This window comes from Siphateles boraxobius, unplaced genomic scaffold, assembly GCF_051911475.1.
Source record: "Siphateles boraxobius isolate OS27281-9 unplaced genomic scaffold, OSU_SipBor_1 16, whole genome shotgun sequence".
Taxonomy (NCBI): Eukaryota; Metazoa; Chordata; class Actinopteri; order Cypriniformes; family Leuciscidae; genus Siphateles; species Siphateles boraxobius.
The window spans coordinates 17408220-17426459 of record NW_027508766.1 but is presented as its reverse complement, the minus strand read 5'-3'; the positions used below and the strand labels follow the sequence as shown (position 1 = coordinate 17426459).

At 42.8% G+C, this 18240-nt stretch overlaps 1 protein-coding gene across 4 annotated transcripts in view; it reads right to left on the bottom strand.

The window, feature by feature from the left end:
• The window catches only part of pappab (pregnancy-associated plasma protein A, pappalysin 1b), a 139548-nt gene that overhangs the window by 61414 nt on the left and 59894 nt on the right, over positions 1–18240 (bottom strand). For all 4 annotated transcript variants that reach the window (XR_013204179.1, XM_077231867.1, XM_077231868.1 and 1 more), the window contains exons 11-13: positions 7628–7735; positions 4382–4517; positions 4044–4257 (exon numbers count right to left, since the gene is read on the bottom strand). Coding sequence is in view for 3 of the 4 variants with exons in the window: in XM_077231867.1 (XP_077087982.1) it covers positions 4044–4257; positions 4382–4517; positions 7628–7735 (458 nt within the window). In the remaining variant the exon portion in view is untranslated. The remainder of the gene's footprint in view (positions 1–4043; positions 4258–4381; positions 4518–7627; positions 7736–18240) is intronic.

Sequence of the window (18240 nt, the reverse complement as noted above, 5' to 3'; positions counted from 1 at the left end):
AGAAGACAGGCTCTCTAGCGAGATCCCATTTCAGTCGGCGTCGACTACGTCCGACGTTATCGACTGAAAGGGAACAGGAAATTTCTGAATGGTTAGTTAATGAATTTATGTTGCTGATGTGGAGTTAACTATCCTTAAGTCATTGATTAGCATATTCTTTCATGATAATCTATAAATCGTGTTCCCGAGATTTATATAAATTTTAGGGTTACTGATGTCACTAACCCGGGAGGAATGTTGTGTAGTCCCTACCAGCCATTTGTTGTAGTCCTTAAAATGCAATTTCTTTAAAAGAAAATATCTCCCTTTGCTTTGAACTTTGAGCATTGTAACTTTGCAGATGTTGTTTATGTACAAACAGCAACATTACACACTAAATAAAGTTAGAAAAGTGAAATCATAATCAACCACCCCTTTAATGATATACTGTATACAAGGTACACATGGAGAAACACAACAAAACTCATTTGTAAACAAAGACGGACAGAGACTAATGGCTCGTTTCCCCTGAGCGGTATGGTATGGTACAGTACAGTACAGTATGGTACGCAATTATTTGAGTTTCCACTGTCAAAAGTTGTTAATGGTACCAAAATGCCGAACCGTACCGAACCACTTTTTGGGTACCCTTTCGTTGGGGTACCTAGCATAGTGGTACGGTACTAAAGGGTGGAGCTAGACTCACTGCAGAACGTTGATTGGTTGACAGAGAATCGTCACTTGCGCGTGCTACAAGGGGAATGACAACAATAGACCCCTTTTCAGTTAGTAAACATGGTGACATTTTATTGTCGGCCTAGCTTAGGTGGAGGCAGAACGATCCCACTGGCCACTTCACTAACGTTAGTTTGCAAGTTTTGTCAGCTTGTTTTTTAACAATGACTGGAGGAAATCCGATTTTATCTTAATGTGCAAGGTCACTCACTGTCCAGGACCGCGATTGTTATTGGCAAAAGTTAATTTTAACAGACGGAACCAGATTGGCCGACCCATACACGCTCACTCAATGGATGGACGATCTGACAGGATTAACGTTAACGCTAGGCTTCCTCCGGTTGAGTGGCCTGACTTCTACTATCCGATAGAGAAACAGAGCGTCAAGAGAAACTGAGGGCATATAAATCTTAAGATGCCTATAACTATGTGCTGAATGGTCACGTACAAAACTTGTGTGGTACGATCTGCAGTTCTGCCTAGCCAGCGCCAAGAAGACGACAATGTAAAGAGTGACTTTACGGTGCAATTTTAATGATGTGAATATTTTCTAGAAATAAAAATTCCAGATACAGCATATTCATTTTTCATTGATTCTAACACCAAACAACACAACAAGATGACATTTAATAATATTAATATTAATTTAAGCTCCTTATTATGTAGACGAATCTGTGCTGGTTTGTATTTGCTGCCTCCAGTTCCCCCTTTGTTTTGCCTCCAGCTAGTGCCGCGACGTAATTGTGACGTCGGCGCAAAAGGGGTCTATAGAAGCGCCATTTTTTAATATACAGTTGAAATATAATACTACTGTTATTGTGTCACGTAATATAATTGTAAGAGTTCTCCAGGCGAGAATGTTGTCGTTTAAAGCTCAATTCTGTGGTTTATTAATAAAGATTTATTATAATTTGATCCTATGAGATCACCGGGCGCTCGGCGTTCATGTTCCCGCCTGGAGCAGCATTTCCTCGGCTAGTCGTTCTGACGTTTGCCACTGACTCTGACGTCTCTTTAGTGGTAATTCGTCTTGTGTAGCCCTAACGGGCGATCTTTGGTCTTGTGAATCTATAATTTGTTCCCTGGCCAATCGTTTTGGCTGAGGGCTAAGTGAAGTTTCATCTATTTAGGCTATTTAACTTTACCGTTGTATTGTTAGACTACCGCTCAATTTGTATATTTGACTTAATTGTTTGCTTTATTTCTTATTGTATAGCTTCTTGTACCTTTTACTTATACTTTTATAATGGCTATTATTGATAAAAAATGAAATTTAACAACAAGAGATAGGGTTGAGTTTTGTCATTTTTTATTTTATTACAAAATTATCACTGCAATGTTGTTTATAACAACATTTGCACAAATGCACATATTGCCTGGAATATGTTTAATATTATTCAAATTTAAACGAAAAGATGCAGGGCTTTATATTTCATTTTGTTATAAATAGGCTAACGTTATACATGCAGTGACTAATCAATAGGCCTACGCATTGCCTGAACCACATTTGTGTGCCTATAATGTTTAAAATGTATTTAAATGAAAACGAAAAGAGGCAGAGTGGTGTTGTATAACATATTTCGTTTTGTTGTTGTCTAAAATGTACATACAGAGATAACCGGAGTACCAGAGCGAGCTGAGTGACGCTTTCAATGGAGCTACAACTTTGCCTACTTGGTATTGAGAAACGCCTAATGTCGCGGTTCGTCTTCTTTTGACAAACATGCCGAGAAGCAAGGACAAGATCTGCTGTATGCCATCCATTGTTGTTTACTATGTCGCTTTCTTCTTCGTGCGAAAATTACGTTGATCAAGTAGGGTACTGTTGACGGTGGAAACGCTAGACGGATCATTGTTTACCGACCCGACCCGAACCGTACTATACTGTACCGTACCGCTCAGTGGAAATGAGCCATTAGGTAGAACTCAGGGTATAAATGCATTGATCAAACAAAGGGAACTAATGAGATAATTATTATGAGACAATACAACAATCAAAGGAACAAACTAGAAACTGTGTCACATGAAAAACTAAACTTTACACTTGGACTGCTTCCAAAATCGCATACTCTCTTGAGTAAATACTTATTTTAAATAAGCAATTACTTCACATCTGCTAAAGTATGTTCTATATAGTATGAATGTGCGTAGTAAGAATTTAATCTGGACGTACTACATTCGCCATGTTGTAATTATCATGGGACGTCAGTTACGTTGCTTCACCGCCATTCATAAATACTCTTCCGTGGCCTTATGGGTAAAGTGTCCATCGCATGCACACTTAAAAATCTCTCCGGAAGAAGTAGGTAAACTGTGTACTTTTTGTCTTCTCTTTTATGAGTACTTTGAATTCGGACATACTTCTTTTGTCACATGCTGGTTTTAACATTTACATTTTACATTTAGTCATTCAGCAGACGATTTTATCCAAAGTATTTTATTATTTTATTTTGAAGTATGCGATTTAGGATATTGCCTTGGTTTGAAAATGACTACTGTGTGAGCTGTATACTGTTGACAGCAGAATATTTTCGCCAATGTGACCGCATCTTTATGAAAGCAAAACTGTGCAACAATGGAAATGAATTCATCAAATTAATCAATTAATCACAGAAAGCTTTATTAACTATTACATGACAGAAAATTGGCCCCTATCTTAAACTTTTTTGTTTTTAAATTTCACTTAAATGTTAAATGGATACAGCATTTAACTATGATTACAACTAATAAAATAATATAGATTTAATAAAAAAAGAAACAATCTACATTGTTAAAAGCGCTATATAAATGAGGATGACTTGACTTGACTTGACAATAAAAAAAATTAAAAAAAATTAATTAGCACTGTTGCACAAATTAATTATTTAACAAGAAAACATATTTTGCAATCTGGCATACCAAACAAATAATAGATATCACTATTAATGTGTTTAAATAACGTTTTCTCACTAACAAATGTGAATCATATTTTTAATGGGCGAAAAACAAAAAGCTTTGCTGATGACTGTCAGGATGTAGCGTGACCAAGAAAAAGCTTTTTATTGTATAAAGTCATCCCTTCATTATTAATCATTTTATTGCCATCTGTCATTCATCATGTGCTTGCAAAGTGAAGAACATGTATTTATTACCACACATTGTGCAATAGAGATTAAACATTTTTTATCATCAACGTATCTTCAGAAACTGTCACTATTGCATTAGACATATAATATTGTAATATCTGATCTTAGACCACATATAAGCGCTAGTTAGATATGCTGAGGTCTGGCAAAACATTTAATTTCTACACTGACATGAGAGGGAGCAATGGTAAATTATCTACTCACCTTTGGCCCATGGGGTTATAGATTTCATTGCTCTGGCAGCCGCTGATAGTGATGGGGTCAAAATATTGAAAGGAGCGCAGCCCAACACCTGAGATGGCCACCAGAGGAGAGCCGAAGCTCACTATAATCGCTTTTGTCCGGTAGAAGGCAACACTTAGGTCGTGACTCACAGGAATCACCATTGGATTGTTCCGGCAGCTCAGCCTCCAGTCCCCTACAACAATCCAGCAATTTCACAATATACAAAACAAAATACACATTCCACTTTTGTTTTCTAGAAACACAAAGTTTGGAGTAAAAAGAGTGTCAACATTTTATTGAGATGCGGCGAGACTGACCAAGAGGGTGGGTTTGCTCCTTAGTGTCCACCAGCTGAACAGTAATGTTGTGTTGTCTCTGGTCAATGTCAGCTGTTCCATCAGCAGCCAGATGGATAATGACAGCAGCAGCCACCATAGGATGGGCGTAATAGGCCTTTTGAGAGATGAAAATATGCTCACTGACAGTCATTTCTATTGCTTTTTTGGTGATTGTGACATTAAGTAGTTTTATTGATTAAAGGATATTAAGCATATTCTTAACTCTAGTCTTAAGGCCAGTTCACACCAAGAATGATAACAATGAAGATGTAGTTCTAAAAAAAAGTGAAAAATAAAAGAATAGCAGAGTTCACACCACAACTATGATGATAACCTCATAGAGGAATGATATTGTTGATCACTTTTAGAATTATTTTTTTCCAGCTGGTGAACAATAAAAACATTGATTGACAATCAGAATCCATCCTGCTTTAAAGAGCTCAAGCATTTAAAGCGGCAGATGACAAAACGTCTCAGGTAACATCTGTAACTGTAAGGGAACACGATGTTGCGTCGGATGTTACACTGGCTATGACCAGGAATCTATAATGTGCATCCGGACCAAACAATTGTCAGCATCTGATTGGCCGAAGCAAGTTGATCACAGGAATGCATGAAGTATGGCAGGCCGATGCAGTGTCTCGTATCCTTTTCAGGGAATCATGGTTAGAGTTGTAACCAGGGATGCTACTTTTCAAGGGAACTCACACTGCGTTGGAAGATAAGACGCTATGGGAATGTTAATACTGAAAAGTGCCTGTCTACTGTGAATCCTGGCAAGCACAACCTAGGACATGAGCACCCAATACCCCGGTGTGGAGTCCAAGCCTAGGTCGTAAAACCTCACGATGTGTGTGAAAAGGACCAGCCTGCCACATCAAACTTCTTGTAGAGATCCCCCTGACAACAAGGCTTTGAAAGCTGCCATACTTATTTTGAATGAGCTCTGACAGCTATAGGTAAAGGCTGTCCACATGCCTCATATGCAAAAGAAATAGCCTTGACTATCCACTTGCACATACGTTGCTGGGAGCCTCGTATAAGTAACAACCAACAGGGCCTGAAGGTCTCCTACACTCTTTAGAGACGTAATAGCCAGAGGAAAATGTTTTCAAGGTTAAAAATATCTCTGCAATGGCTTTTATGGGCTCAAAGGGAGCCGTTGACAGGCCTTCCACAACAATGGCCAGATCCCAAGTCAGAGCCCTCCTGTGGCTTGCAGGCCCCAGTCTCAAAGGACCATGAAGGAAAAGTAACACCAATGGGTTTCTCCCTAATGACTCCCTACCCAAAGGGGCATGGTAGGCAACTATGACCACCACATAGACCTTTAAGAGTGAAGGGGGTTAGCACTGAGGAACCAATCGCACAGTTAACTGGGCCGAAATGACAATTTTTACACCATGGAATGGGAACTCTCCACTTCAGGTGTACAGTTTCCTCATGTAGGGAGCTCTAAAGTTAAGTGGGAAATACACAGTTTTCACAATTCCGGTCGGGCTTATAACTTTGTGCCCCCTGCCTGAGACAGAAGGTTCATTCTTAATGGAATCTCGCACAGAGAGCCATTTAGGAGAGGCATCAGATCTGAAAACCATACTCAGGCCGGCCAGAATGGTGCTATTAAATTTTAGATGGACTTGTCCCGGCAGACCCTCCCTAAAACTCCTGGGAGCAGAGCAATCAGAGAAAAGGTGTAAAGATGCAGCCTTGGTCACGTCCGTCTGCAACATGGCATCCAACTCTGGTGGGGCTGGATGCGTGAGGGAGAACCAGTTTGGACAGTGGGTTGCTTCTTGAGACACAAACAGATCCACGTCCGCCTGGCCAAACTCCCTCCAAAACCCCTTCCTCGACAGGATGTCTGGTCCCTGATTCAGGCACCCAGGGATATACAATCCCCTTATTGAGAGCAGCTTGCCCTAGGACCACAATAGGATCTGGTGCACCAATTTGCAAAGGGGGCATGCCCACAGACGTAGGCGGTCACCGATGTGTTGTCTGTCCAGATAAGCACATGATTACCCCTGAGATCTGGAAGGAAATGTTTCAAAGCCAGAAAAACAGCCATCATCTCCAGGCAATTTATGTGCCATGAGAGATGGCGATCCTGTAGGATTGCTCCACAATTTGTGAGGGAAGCATCTGTCATAAGAGTCATGCGATGAAAAGGTACTCCCTACACCCTGGGATTAAAACCACGGCCTCTTCCACATCACAAAGGTATGAAGGCCCTTGTATGTAACCTTGATCATGTGAAATGTGTTAACCCCTCATGGTGGTCTTGAGCCACCACTGCTGTACAGCATTCCAAAAGGTATCACGTTGGATGGAGCTGGCATCAAACCTAACAGTCTGTGATTGAGTTGCTTAACTTTATCTTGTTTATGGCTAAAAGGATCAATTCGATAAGAGCAGCAGACATGCCTACATCATCGTCGAGTCCAATACCACTCCCAGAAAAGTGGTCCTCTGTAGGGTTGCAATGACGCGTTGACGTAAACGATTATGTTAAATTCTATGGGACAAACAAAACCAAATAGACAGGCAATTTTGAACACAGAGAGCTTGCTGAAGGCCAAGAAGCTGACATTGTTTGGTTTCGGTTGTGCTTTATAGCTTCCTGGTCATGACGTCACACGCTATGGGATGACGTCCCCCCATGCCATTTGACTGATTACATTCCCATAGCGCCTTAACTTCAGACAAAACACGAGTTCCCTTGAAAGAGAACTGCAGCGCATGCATAGAATAAACAGAATGATTTTGTGCAGTGGTATAAACACTAATACAGTTATCGTTATCTTTATAGTGCATGCTCTTGGTGTGAACAAGCCTTTAGTCCTTACTACTAACTACTCTTTCATTTGGAGAGAAATGAATTCCTCATGACTCTTCCAGTTATTTGTGATTACAGTTTACATTTTTTATTTTTTTTTAATTCTTAGAAATCGAGCTTATAAAGAGTAATTTCTAGCTAATGAAATAGAAGTTTTCCATGATTCCTATTGGAACCTGTAAATTGATAATAATGTTGTATTAGTTTCGAACTCTAACCTTAAAATCTGATTGGTTTATAAGAATGTTGTTTCAGGAATATGTACTACTTGGTGAAATAAAGAAAAGTCAAATCATTGTACTGATTTATGTACTTGATGCGATATTACATAAATCTGTTCAACTGAAAGCAAAAACAGAATTACACCACAATTAGCCATCTCTTACCTTTAGCCAATATTGTGAAGTCCAGCTGTGCTGCTGAGACTGCTCACAGGGAAACCAAGCATACTGAGACACACCATGTGACAGGTCAAACACCTTCGACTGACAGCTCTGAGTGAACAAAGACAAGATATTTTTACTGTTTTTTATCTTTCTTATTGAATGTGGGATTTAAATTGTTGAATATTTTACATTTGGTAAATAACTGAGGACAAGTGATGTGCGTCCTTATTGCATGTTTCCAAGAGGAATCCTGTAAAAATGTACAACAGTTTCCACAAAAATATACGCAGCACACGCTGTTTTCAACATTGCTAATTATAAGAAATATAAGTTCAGCAGCAAATCAGCATGTTAAAATGATTTCTGGTTGATGAAAATTCAGCTTTGCCGCCACAATATATTAAAATAGAAAATTGCATTTCATAATATTTTTGTTTTTACTGTATTTTTTCTATTACATTGTATTTCATATAATAATTTTGTTTTTACTGTATTTTTGATCAAATAATTACCCACTTCTGGCATGAAACTCTAGATGGCATAGGCTAATAGGTCTAACTCATTTGGTAGCGATCACATCATTATCTACATAGTGCAGCTGATTGGTTGTTGCATCAGTATGGGGGTAGAATTGTTGCATTATTCTAAATAAATAGATTATGATCCACAAATAAATGTAAAGAGATTCACAAAAATATATCAAATTCACAAATAAATAGATTAATATCCACAAATAAATGTAAAGAGTTTCACAAAGAATTATAAAACACACAAATAAATAGAATGAGATTTGTAAATAAAAAATATATTTACATATGTTGTTTATACCACAAACACAACTCTGCCTGGCATTTATTTGTGAACTGTTTTTTGTGCATTTGTAAACCCTCTCATGCATTTGTGAATTGGTTCCTGTGCATTTGTAAATCCCCTCATGCATTTGTGAATTGGTTCCTGTGCATTTGTAAATCCCCTCACACATTTGTGGATTTTTAAACACTTCTAGCGTCGACGTGCAGACAAATCCACAAATAAGTGGACTCCACCCACCCTTTACCTAAGCCAATCAGATAACGGCCACATTAAGCTGACCAATCGTAGCACGTTCTCGCTACAACCAATCAGGTTAGGCTTTACAATCAGAGTGGTCTTGCCCTGAAATAACTTTGCTCGTTCATCTGCATTTGCTTAAAGGGAAGTGTAAGGCTGTAAGGCCATAATATTGCTTCAGTAAAATATGTTTAAAATTTGGATTTCGTTAGAGTTAGACCATTAGACTGTGTATCAAGCCAAGACACATTTTTATGAGCCTTTAAAAATGGCAGAGAAACAGCGCTTAGGTTATGGGAACAACGCGTTATGGAAGCGTCACGTTATTCATGATAAAACAGAAAAGCATCAATGCGTTGCTGACTAATGAATAACTGGATTCAACCTCGTGATAAATACGTGAGTTTGTGTAATATTGGGGAAATTACTGTCACAACAGCTTTTCCCACTTCTTCAGCCAAGTTTTAAATAGCAGGGCTGTGGATCTAATGATTAAAAATAGCATTCATTTAAAAGTGAAATGCCCAGCAGATAAGCGATTTGAATTTATCCGTTAAAACGCTTGATCACACAAATATTGTAAAAGTTACTTACAGCATCCAATCTAAATGCAAATATGTATTTTTTCAGCATTGCATTATCCACTCAAAACGTCCCGGGTTACGTATGTAACCCTAGTTCCCTGAAGGAACGAGACGCTGCGTGAAACGCTGCGGGAACGCCTCTTGCGTTGTGCGTCATGAAGCACGTATGGAATCAGCCCAATGGCGAGACGGAACGTCACGAGTGACGTCATCGACCAGGAAACTATAAAGCACACCCCTGAACACAATGGCGACAGCTTCTGGAAAAAGTCTGAAGCAAGTCGATCAAGGGAATGCCGGGAGTATGGCAACGACACGCAGCGTCTCGTTCCTTCAGGGAGCTAGGGTTACATACGTAACCCGGGACGTTCCCTTTCAGGAACGTCGAGCTGCGTGAAACCCACGTAATACCCAAATCGCCATAAGAGCAAGTGACCGACTGTGTGAATCAAAGATTAAATTCAGCCGAAAGCACCTGCGCCCCAGGGGTGGAGCTGAGGTCTAGGTCATAAAACCTGACGAAAGTATGCGGTGAGGACCAGCCTGCCGCATCACAAACGTCCTGGAGGGAGACTCCTGACAATAAGGCTTTGGAAGCCCCCATACTCCTGGTAGAGTGAGCTCGGACAGCCAAAGGTGAAGGCTGACCAACCGACTCATAGGCAAGTCAGATGGCCTCAACCACCCACTTGCTCATCCTCTGCTTAGACACTGGGGACCCCTTCTTAGGTGGTCCAAAACAAACGAACAGCTGTTCTGATTTTCTCCACAGGGCAGCTCGGTGGACGTAAGCATCTAAAGCCCGAACTGGGCAGAGCAGATTAAGTTTTTCCCGATCAGATGATGTAAAAGGAGGAGGACAGAAGGCCTGCAGAACTATAGGTCTGGCCACATTGGTAGGAACCTTAGGGACATAACCTGGCCTGGGGTGGAGAAAAGCCTTCACCATCCCAGGTGAAAACTCCAAACACGAAGGAGCAACCGAGAGAGCCTGAATATCTCCGATTCTCTTAAGAGAAGAAATGGCAAGGAGAAAAAGAGAAGAAATGGCAAGGAGAAAAATAGTCTTCAAAGTAATAAACTTATCAGCAACTTCTTCAATAGGCTCAAAGGGAGCTAGGGAAAGACCTTCTAGGGCGAAAGCTAAGTCCCATGCTGGCACCCTCGTGCGGACTACAGGCCTCAGCCTCAAAGTACCACGAAGAAAGCGAGTTATAAATGGGTGTCTCCCCAGAGAGACTCCACTGAAAGGGACATGGTAAGCAGCAAGTGCCGCCACATACACCTTTAGTGTGGAGGGGGATAGCCCTGAGGAGAAACGCTCCTGCAGGAACTCCAGCACTGCACCCACTGGGCAGTTAACTGGGTCCAACAGGTGTTCTCCACACCAAGAAGTGAAGAGCCTCCACTTCAAGGCATATAACCTCCTCGTGGAAGGAGCTCTGGAATGAAGGATGGTCTCAACAACCTCGGTTGAGAGACCAGCCCCTACGAGCTGGGCCCCCTCAGAGGCCAAGCCCATAGCTTCCACAACTCTGGGCGGGGGTGAAGTATCAACCCGCTCGCCTGAAAGAGAAGGTCCCTCCTGATCGGAATCTCCAGAGGAGAGCCGTCTAGAAGAGACACTAGGTCCGTGTACCATACTCGGGCCGGCCAAAACGGGGCTACCAATAATAGACTGACCCCGTCCCGGCGAACCCTCTCCAGAACTCCTGGGAGCAGTGCAATCGGGGGAAAGGCGTACAGGCGTGACCTCGGCCACGCCTGCACCATAGCGTCCAACCCCAGCGGGGCTGGATGACTGAGAGAAAACCACAGTGGACAGTGTGATGTCTCCCTGGACGCAAATAGGTCTACCTCGGCACGACCATACTGCATCCAAAGGAGCTCCACCACCTCGGGGTGGAGTCTCCATTCCCCGGGCCTCGGCCCCTGCCTCGACAGGATGTCCGCTCCCTGATTTCAATACCCCGGGAGATAAATCTCCCTCAATGAGAGAAGCTTCCCCTGGGACCATAGAAGGATCCGGCGAGCCAGATTGTATAACGGGCGAGAGCGCAGACCCCCTTGATGCTTTATGTAAGAGACCACCGATGTGTTGTCGAACCGGACAAGAACATGATGACCTCTCAGGTCTGGCAGGAAGTGCTTCAGAGCCTGAAACACTGCCAACATCTCTAGACAATTTATATGCCAAAATCGATGATGGTCCTGCCACAGACCCTGGGCTGGGCGACCACTCATGATCGCCCCCCAGCCTGTGAGGGAAGCATCTGTCGTTAGCGTTACACGACGACAAAGAGCTCCCAACACAGGTCCCTGGGACAGAAACCAAGGATCCCTCCACATGACCAGAGCACGGAGACAACTCCGTGTAACTTTGATCACGCGGAGGGGGTTTCCCCTCGGGGAGAACCCCTTGGTCCTGAGCCACCACTGTAATGGTCTCATGTACAGCAGGCCGCAGGGTATAACACTGGACGCTGCTGCCATCAGACCCAGCAGTCTCTGGAACTGCTTTACAGTGAGCAACTGGCCTAGCTTTACTCTTTTTACAGCTGAGAGAATCGAAGCGATGCGGGCAGGCGACAGGCGAGCCCGCATTGCCACAGAATCCCATAGTACCCCCAGAAAAGATGTTATCTGTGATGGAGATAGAACACTCTTTTTGGCATTCAGCCTCAACCCCAATTTTTTGATGTGTGCGAGGACGACATCTCGATGCCGAGCCGTTTGCTACTGCGATTGAGCGAGAATCAACCAATCGTCTATGTAGTTCAGTATACGAACGCCCTGGAGCCGCAGCGGGACTAGCGCTGCGTCCATGCACTTCGTGAACGTGCGGGGAGATAAAGCTAGGCCAAACGGAAGAACACGATATTGGTACGCTTCGCCCCCGAAAGCGAACCTCAGGAACTTCCTGTGTTGCGGAAGGATGGAGATGTGGAAGTATGCGTCCTTCAGATCTATCGGGACAAACCAGTCCTCGGACCTGATTTGTGACACGATTTGCTTTAGCGTAAGCATCTTGAATTTGAGCTTGGCTACAGCACGATTTAATAGGCAGATCTAAAATTGGACGCAACCCCCCATCCTTCTTTGGAACGATGAAATATCGGCTGTAATAACCTGACTCCTTGCTGGCAGGAGGAACCCGTTCTATAGCCTCCTTTTGAAGGAGCGTTTTCACCTCTTGTTCCATTACCAGAGCCTGCTCGGGGCCCACCACGGTGGGCAGGACCCCGTTGAATCGAGGAGGAGGAGATCTGAACTGAATGGCATAACCCCTTTCTATCGAATGCAGAACCCACTGAGATATTTTTGGAAGACTTTTCCACTCTGCCAGAAAATCTACTAAGGGTACCAGCCTCTCGAGGCTGGCCTCTGGAATATTTTGAGCAGCAGACACAGCGCCCTGTAACGGCGCACCGGCAGGGGACGACTGGTCTGACTGCTCTAAACCCCTCCTCAGAGGGGGCGAGCGTCCCTCGGGAAAGCGCTCGCTGGGCCCGTCTGCGCCCCAACACGAAGGCGGGGTTGGCAGAAGGGACCCTTGAGGGCACCGTGAGAGAACGGGCACCGTCTGAAGCGGTGAACACCTCCCTCTCACGGTGGGGACCACCCTCAGCATCCTGACACCAGTGGCGTCAGGACTTCTTAGACGAAGCCTTCCTAGCCATAATGACTGTCCTCAGATCAGTCTTACCACTAGAAGGCTTCGCCTGAGACTGTCGCGTCTGTTCCCACTGTTTAGAAGGGGGGCCACGAGACGCGACACTCTGCCTTTGTTGCGCCCTATGTGAGGAGCTAGTCGACGGCTTGGTCTGCCCTCGCCCAGCAGACCCTGAGACATGAACTTTAAGTGGGAGGAATTTTTGAAAAGCTGCAGCTTGTTTCTTTTCTACCTGAAATTTATCTATGACCGTGTTTACCGCGTCACCGAATAAACCAGATGGAGAAAGTGGAGCATCCAAAAGAAAAGCTTTCTCTTTATCCTTCATATCAAACAGATTAAGCCACAAGTGTCTCTCTGCGGCCACCAGGGCTGCCATAGAACGGCCCATTAGTTTAGCCGATTCCCTGGTGGCACGCAGAGATAAATCTGCAGCCTGACGCAGTTCTCGAACCCCGTCAGTGCTGACCTCCTCACTCTCACTCATATCTTTTAAAAGATCGGCTTGGTATCCCTGCAATACTGACATCGTGTGCAGACACACCGAAGCCTGACCAGCCGCCGAATAAGCCTTACCCACCAGAGCCGAAGTATTTCTGAGAGGCTTGGTGGGTAAAGCTGGTTTCTTAAGAGACGAGGAAGACTCAGCAGAAAGATGGCTAGCTAGAGTCTCCTCCGCCTTGGGCATCGCCCCATAACCATATAACTTAGCCCCCGATATATTAGAATATGTGGAAGTCTGGGGGCTAAACACACGATAAGAGGTGGGTCTCTTCCACGACCTCGACACCTCGGTGTGGAGATCGGGAAGAAACGGAAGGCACCGCCGTGGAGGCTGAACGCGGGAGGGCAAAAATCGTTCGTCAAGCTTGCTTTTAGAAACATATTCCTGCCTAACAGCTGGCCACTCAATGTTTAGTTTTGATACAGCACGAGTGAGCACCTCCATAAGCTCCTCGTGTTCAGGGGAATGAGGTGACGAGTCCTCAACATCCCCTGTCTCAATACTGACAACATCCAGCTCCTCAGAACTGGATAGCTGCAGTATTGGTGCCTCAGCCTGGGGGGAAGAAACCGCAATGCGTGCTTCCACACCCGGAACTGAGGCACTGGAACTGGCAGGTAAAGGCTGAGATAAGGCAGAGCCCATCTCAAACCCCGCTGACAGATCCATTTGCGATCCCCACGACAAGCGCCGCCGCTCTGCCTCGACAGAAGCGGGACCCGAGCCGTGGGGAGCGCGAACTGAACCACTCTCCTCGAAGAGTGATCGGCGGGAGCGGAGCGTTCTTAATGGAAAACGCTCACAATGCTCACAATCAGCCCACTCGAGAGCTGACTGGGCATGCTGCACTCCCAAACAAACAACACACAGATCGTGTGTATCCCCACCCGTGAGAAAACGAGTACAGGGGGGAACACACTTTCTGTATTGCTGCTCGCTCGTCATACTGATATATGTGAATATATATATAGTTTTTTAAGTGAAAAACTCCTGCCTAGCAATCACTAAGAACAGGCAAAAACACAGGGACAGATTCACACAAAGAGCGCTTGCTGAAGACAACAGAAGCTGTCGCCATTGTGTTCAGGGGTGTGCTTTATAGTTTCCTGGTCGATGACGTCACTCGTGACGTTCCGTCTCGCCATTGGGCTGATTCCATACGTGCTTCATGACGCACAACACAAGAGGCGTTCCCGCAGCGTTTCACGCAGCTCGACGTTCCTGAAAGGGAACCCCATTAGACTACACGCTGTTACATCTTCAATGATGATCATTCGGGCTGATATTTTGTATTCTACATAATACTTATGTCCTATAGCTAGCTATTTGTCACAACGATTGTGCTTTAAAAGGCAAAACCATCCGTTTTGTAATGTATTACATCGTGTCTACCCTGTGCAAGGCTTTCTACATTGGACAAAGGAGCAAATGTGCAAATGATGTGTCCTCCGTAGTTGCGTGTAGCAGCTACTTCAGAAGAAGAACGGGCATCCATTTACTATCAATGAATCATCGTTTCGCGCTGTACCGCGTCCAGTAGGCCTAGACACTATCACGAATTATGAATTTTCATGTAGCCAGCATAGTCAATAAATAAGATTATACGTCATATATCTTCAGGTAAGAAAACAGACGTCATGGGCAAAATGTGTTAACTTTGCAAACATGTTAGTTTTACATGATTTGAAACTGCTACGGCAGGGAAGATAATCGGCTATTTGCTTTTACACGCTGCTTGGCTCCGGAGAGAGGGTGTTATGATGCTTGGGATCTGTGATGATCATTTGTGTGTAATCCTGAGTTAATAATAAAGAATAATAAATATATAGAAGCCTTAAACTCCAACAATCTTTTGGAAATGGGGTTTTTTAACCACACAAACAGCTTATTTGAATGAAGCTCCTATTACAGATGCTTTCAGGGGTGTCAATATCTGCAAAATTAATCAGATCCAGTTCTCGCCCCAAGTGTAAAGCCTAACGTGATTGGTTGTAGCGAGAACGTGCTACGATTGGTCAGCTCAATGTGGCCGTTATCTGATTGGCTTAGGTAAAGGGTGGGTGGAGTCCACTTATTTGTGGATTTGTCGAGATGGTTCTAACTGCAGAACATGAAATCCACGGGGAGGAGTCGGATCTAGATCCAACTCCTCCCACCTTACATATACCTAAACCTACCCATCTCCGCCCCCTGATCCCTAAACCCACCCCTTGATCCGCATCTTGATCCTACTCCTCCCCGTGGATCTCATGTACTGCATTGAGGTGCTACTGAATTTGTCTGCACGTCGACGCTAGAAGTGTTTTAAAATCTACAAATGCGTGAGGGGATTTACAAATGCTCAGGAACCGATTCACAAATGCGTGAGGGGATTTACAAATGCACAGAAAGCGGTTTACAAATAAATACCAGGCAGAGTTGTGTTTGTGCCATAAAACACATTTGTAAATATATATTTGTATTTGCAAAACTAATTTTATTTATTTGTGAGTTTTATATTTTTTTGTGAAACTCTTTACATTTATTTGTGGATCATAATCTATTTATTTGGAATAATGCAACAATTTTACCCCCATACATAAGTGACCAGTGAGCTGTGGCTCAACATTCAAACAAATATCGGTAGTGTTGCTGTTAGCAGTCTGCAGCACGCTTTCAGAAACCATGTTGGATCCAAATGAAAGTTCTGTACAATGCCGGTAACAGTTTTCTGACATTAAGGGCAACTTAGGACATTATATCAACAAAAAAGCTGAACATGACTTTTTAAAAAACATCTATTTTAGGACAGAGCAAAAAAATAAAAAAATAAACACCAGGTACTCTTCTATGTAACATTTTGTTTATCGATTTTTTCCCTAATTTTCATTATGTCTTGATTTGGATGAAAATTCACCAATTTTTCATGTAAAAGACGTTTTTTTTTTATTATTAGCTCATTTTAGATAAACTCATCTAAATGCCTTTCTAGTAGCATTTTAACTGAACAGCTAATTCCTAACTGAAGTCTTCTAAACTTTTCATTCCCTGTTTCACAGTGAATTGTGTCGAGTGCATTTCATTTCACTGTAGAATAATGTGACAGAGAACCTCACTGAACCCCTTGAACCCAACTGTGGGGTGACAGTGTTGCAACGCTAGGTGACACTGGTGAGCTGCACGCTTCCTCACAGAGTGAATGGCACTAATTATGTTTTCGATGTTTGTGTATGTTCAACAGTAGCAGGAGCAGATCAGGGCAGCAGTGGTATCGCTTATGCTGTCTCCTACCACTGCACAATTTGACGTCCCCAGGATTTTTGGGGTAGCATATCCAGAGTGTTTTTTCTGCTTGTTCAGCAGTGAAGCTGTACTGCTAACTGTTTGGCCTTTACATTGACCTCATTTCCCCTCCAAACATTTATCTCCCCGTTTAACATCAACAATAACTTCAAACTTCGTTTTTTTTTTTTTTTTGTTAATTTTAACTTCTACACATACATTTATGACTCAAATTAAGTACAGAAAAATTAGATTTTTATTTTCTGTAATTAATTTGTCTGATTTGCTTCATTAAATGAGAAATGATTTTTCTTTCACCATAACAAACCTATTTTTTCTTGTTTTAGGCATACTTTTCTCAATATTTTGATTATTTACACTAGAAATATATTTGAAGTTTTTTGGGGATTTTTTGTGTGTGTGTGATTTAAGTAAATTGTAAATATAGATCATTTTTTACTGAAAATAAGTGAAAACATTTGCCGATTATTGCAGGGTAGGAAAACAATATAAATACAGCTCATTCTTTGTTTGTGTCATCGTTTAATTTTTTACATTTTTTAAACATTTCACCAGCCGTTCTTACATTTTATATGGACATAATCTTTCTAGACAGAAATGAATTGGTCTCTCAAAGTGGATTCATCGTACAGTACACAGATCTAGAGGTGATGTAATATTACATGAATTAGATTGAGAGACCGGCAATTCACTTCATTCAATACTCTAAGACAGCTCTGCGGGGAGAGAGCTGACTGGAGCAGGGGGATTCATAACATCTTTTTCATCTCCAAATGCCTTATAAAATTTGAATGAAACCGTTACAAAATTAGCAGCAAAACTAGAGAATTCTGATGTAATGCTTAAAAGAGACTTAGAAAGGGAGAAATGGGGTGCAAAAAAGAGAATGAGAGGATATTCGTTTCTGCGCTCCTCGATTCGCTCTTCCAGTCTCCAGTCTCCAGTCTCTCTCTCTCTCTCTCTCTCTCTCTCTCAGCACTCCACAGTCACCTCAGTGACACTGTTCCCCATTCCTCCATTGATTCAAATACACAACTGTACGCAGTCCGACGTGTCCGTACTGAAACTCTGTTGGCTGCTGTGCCACACAACAAGTGAAGAACATTGATCACCAACTGATTCATTTAAGATGCAAGTCTGTTTCCAACTCGAACGGATTTAAATTCATATAAAAAAATAAAAAAACTTGCAAGACCATGCAGCGAAAGTACAAACTCCACACAAAGGTTTATTGGCAAGACTAACTATTCAAAGTCATTGTAACCTGTGTGCCACCATATCCCATTATGAGCCACAATACGCATATTTCAAGCAACAATAAGGTTCAAGCTCAACTGTGAAAAATGGGCATTTCTCAGTGCCATAAATCCTTAGGTTGCGCACAGCGTGATAGGAATAGTTTTGTGACATGATTAATTCAGGAGCTTGCACGATTGCAGGCGCAGGAGACTCGCGCTCCACAAACATCATGAGAGGAGCGAGAGGAGGAGAAGTGGCCAATAAAACTGTAAAATTACAA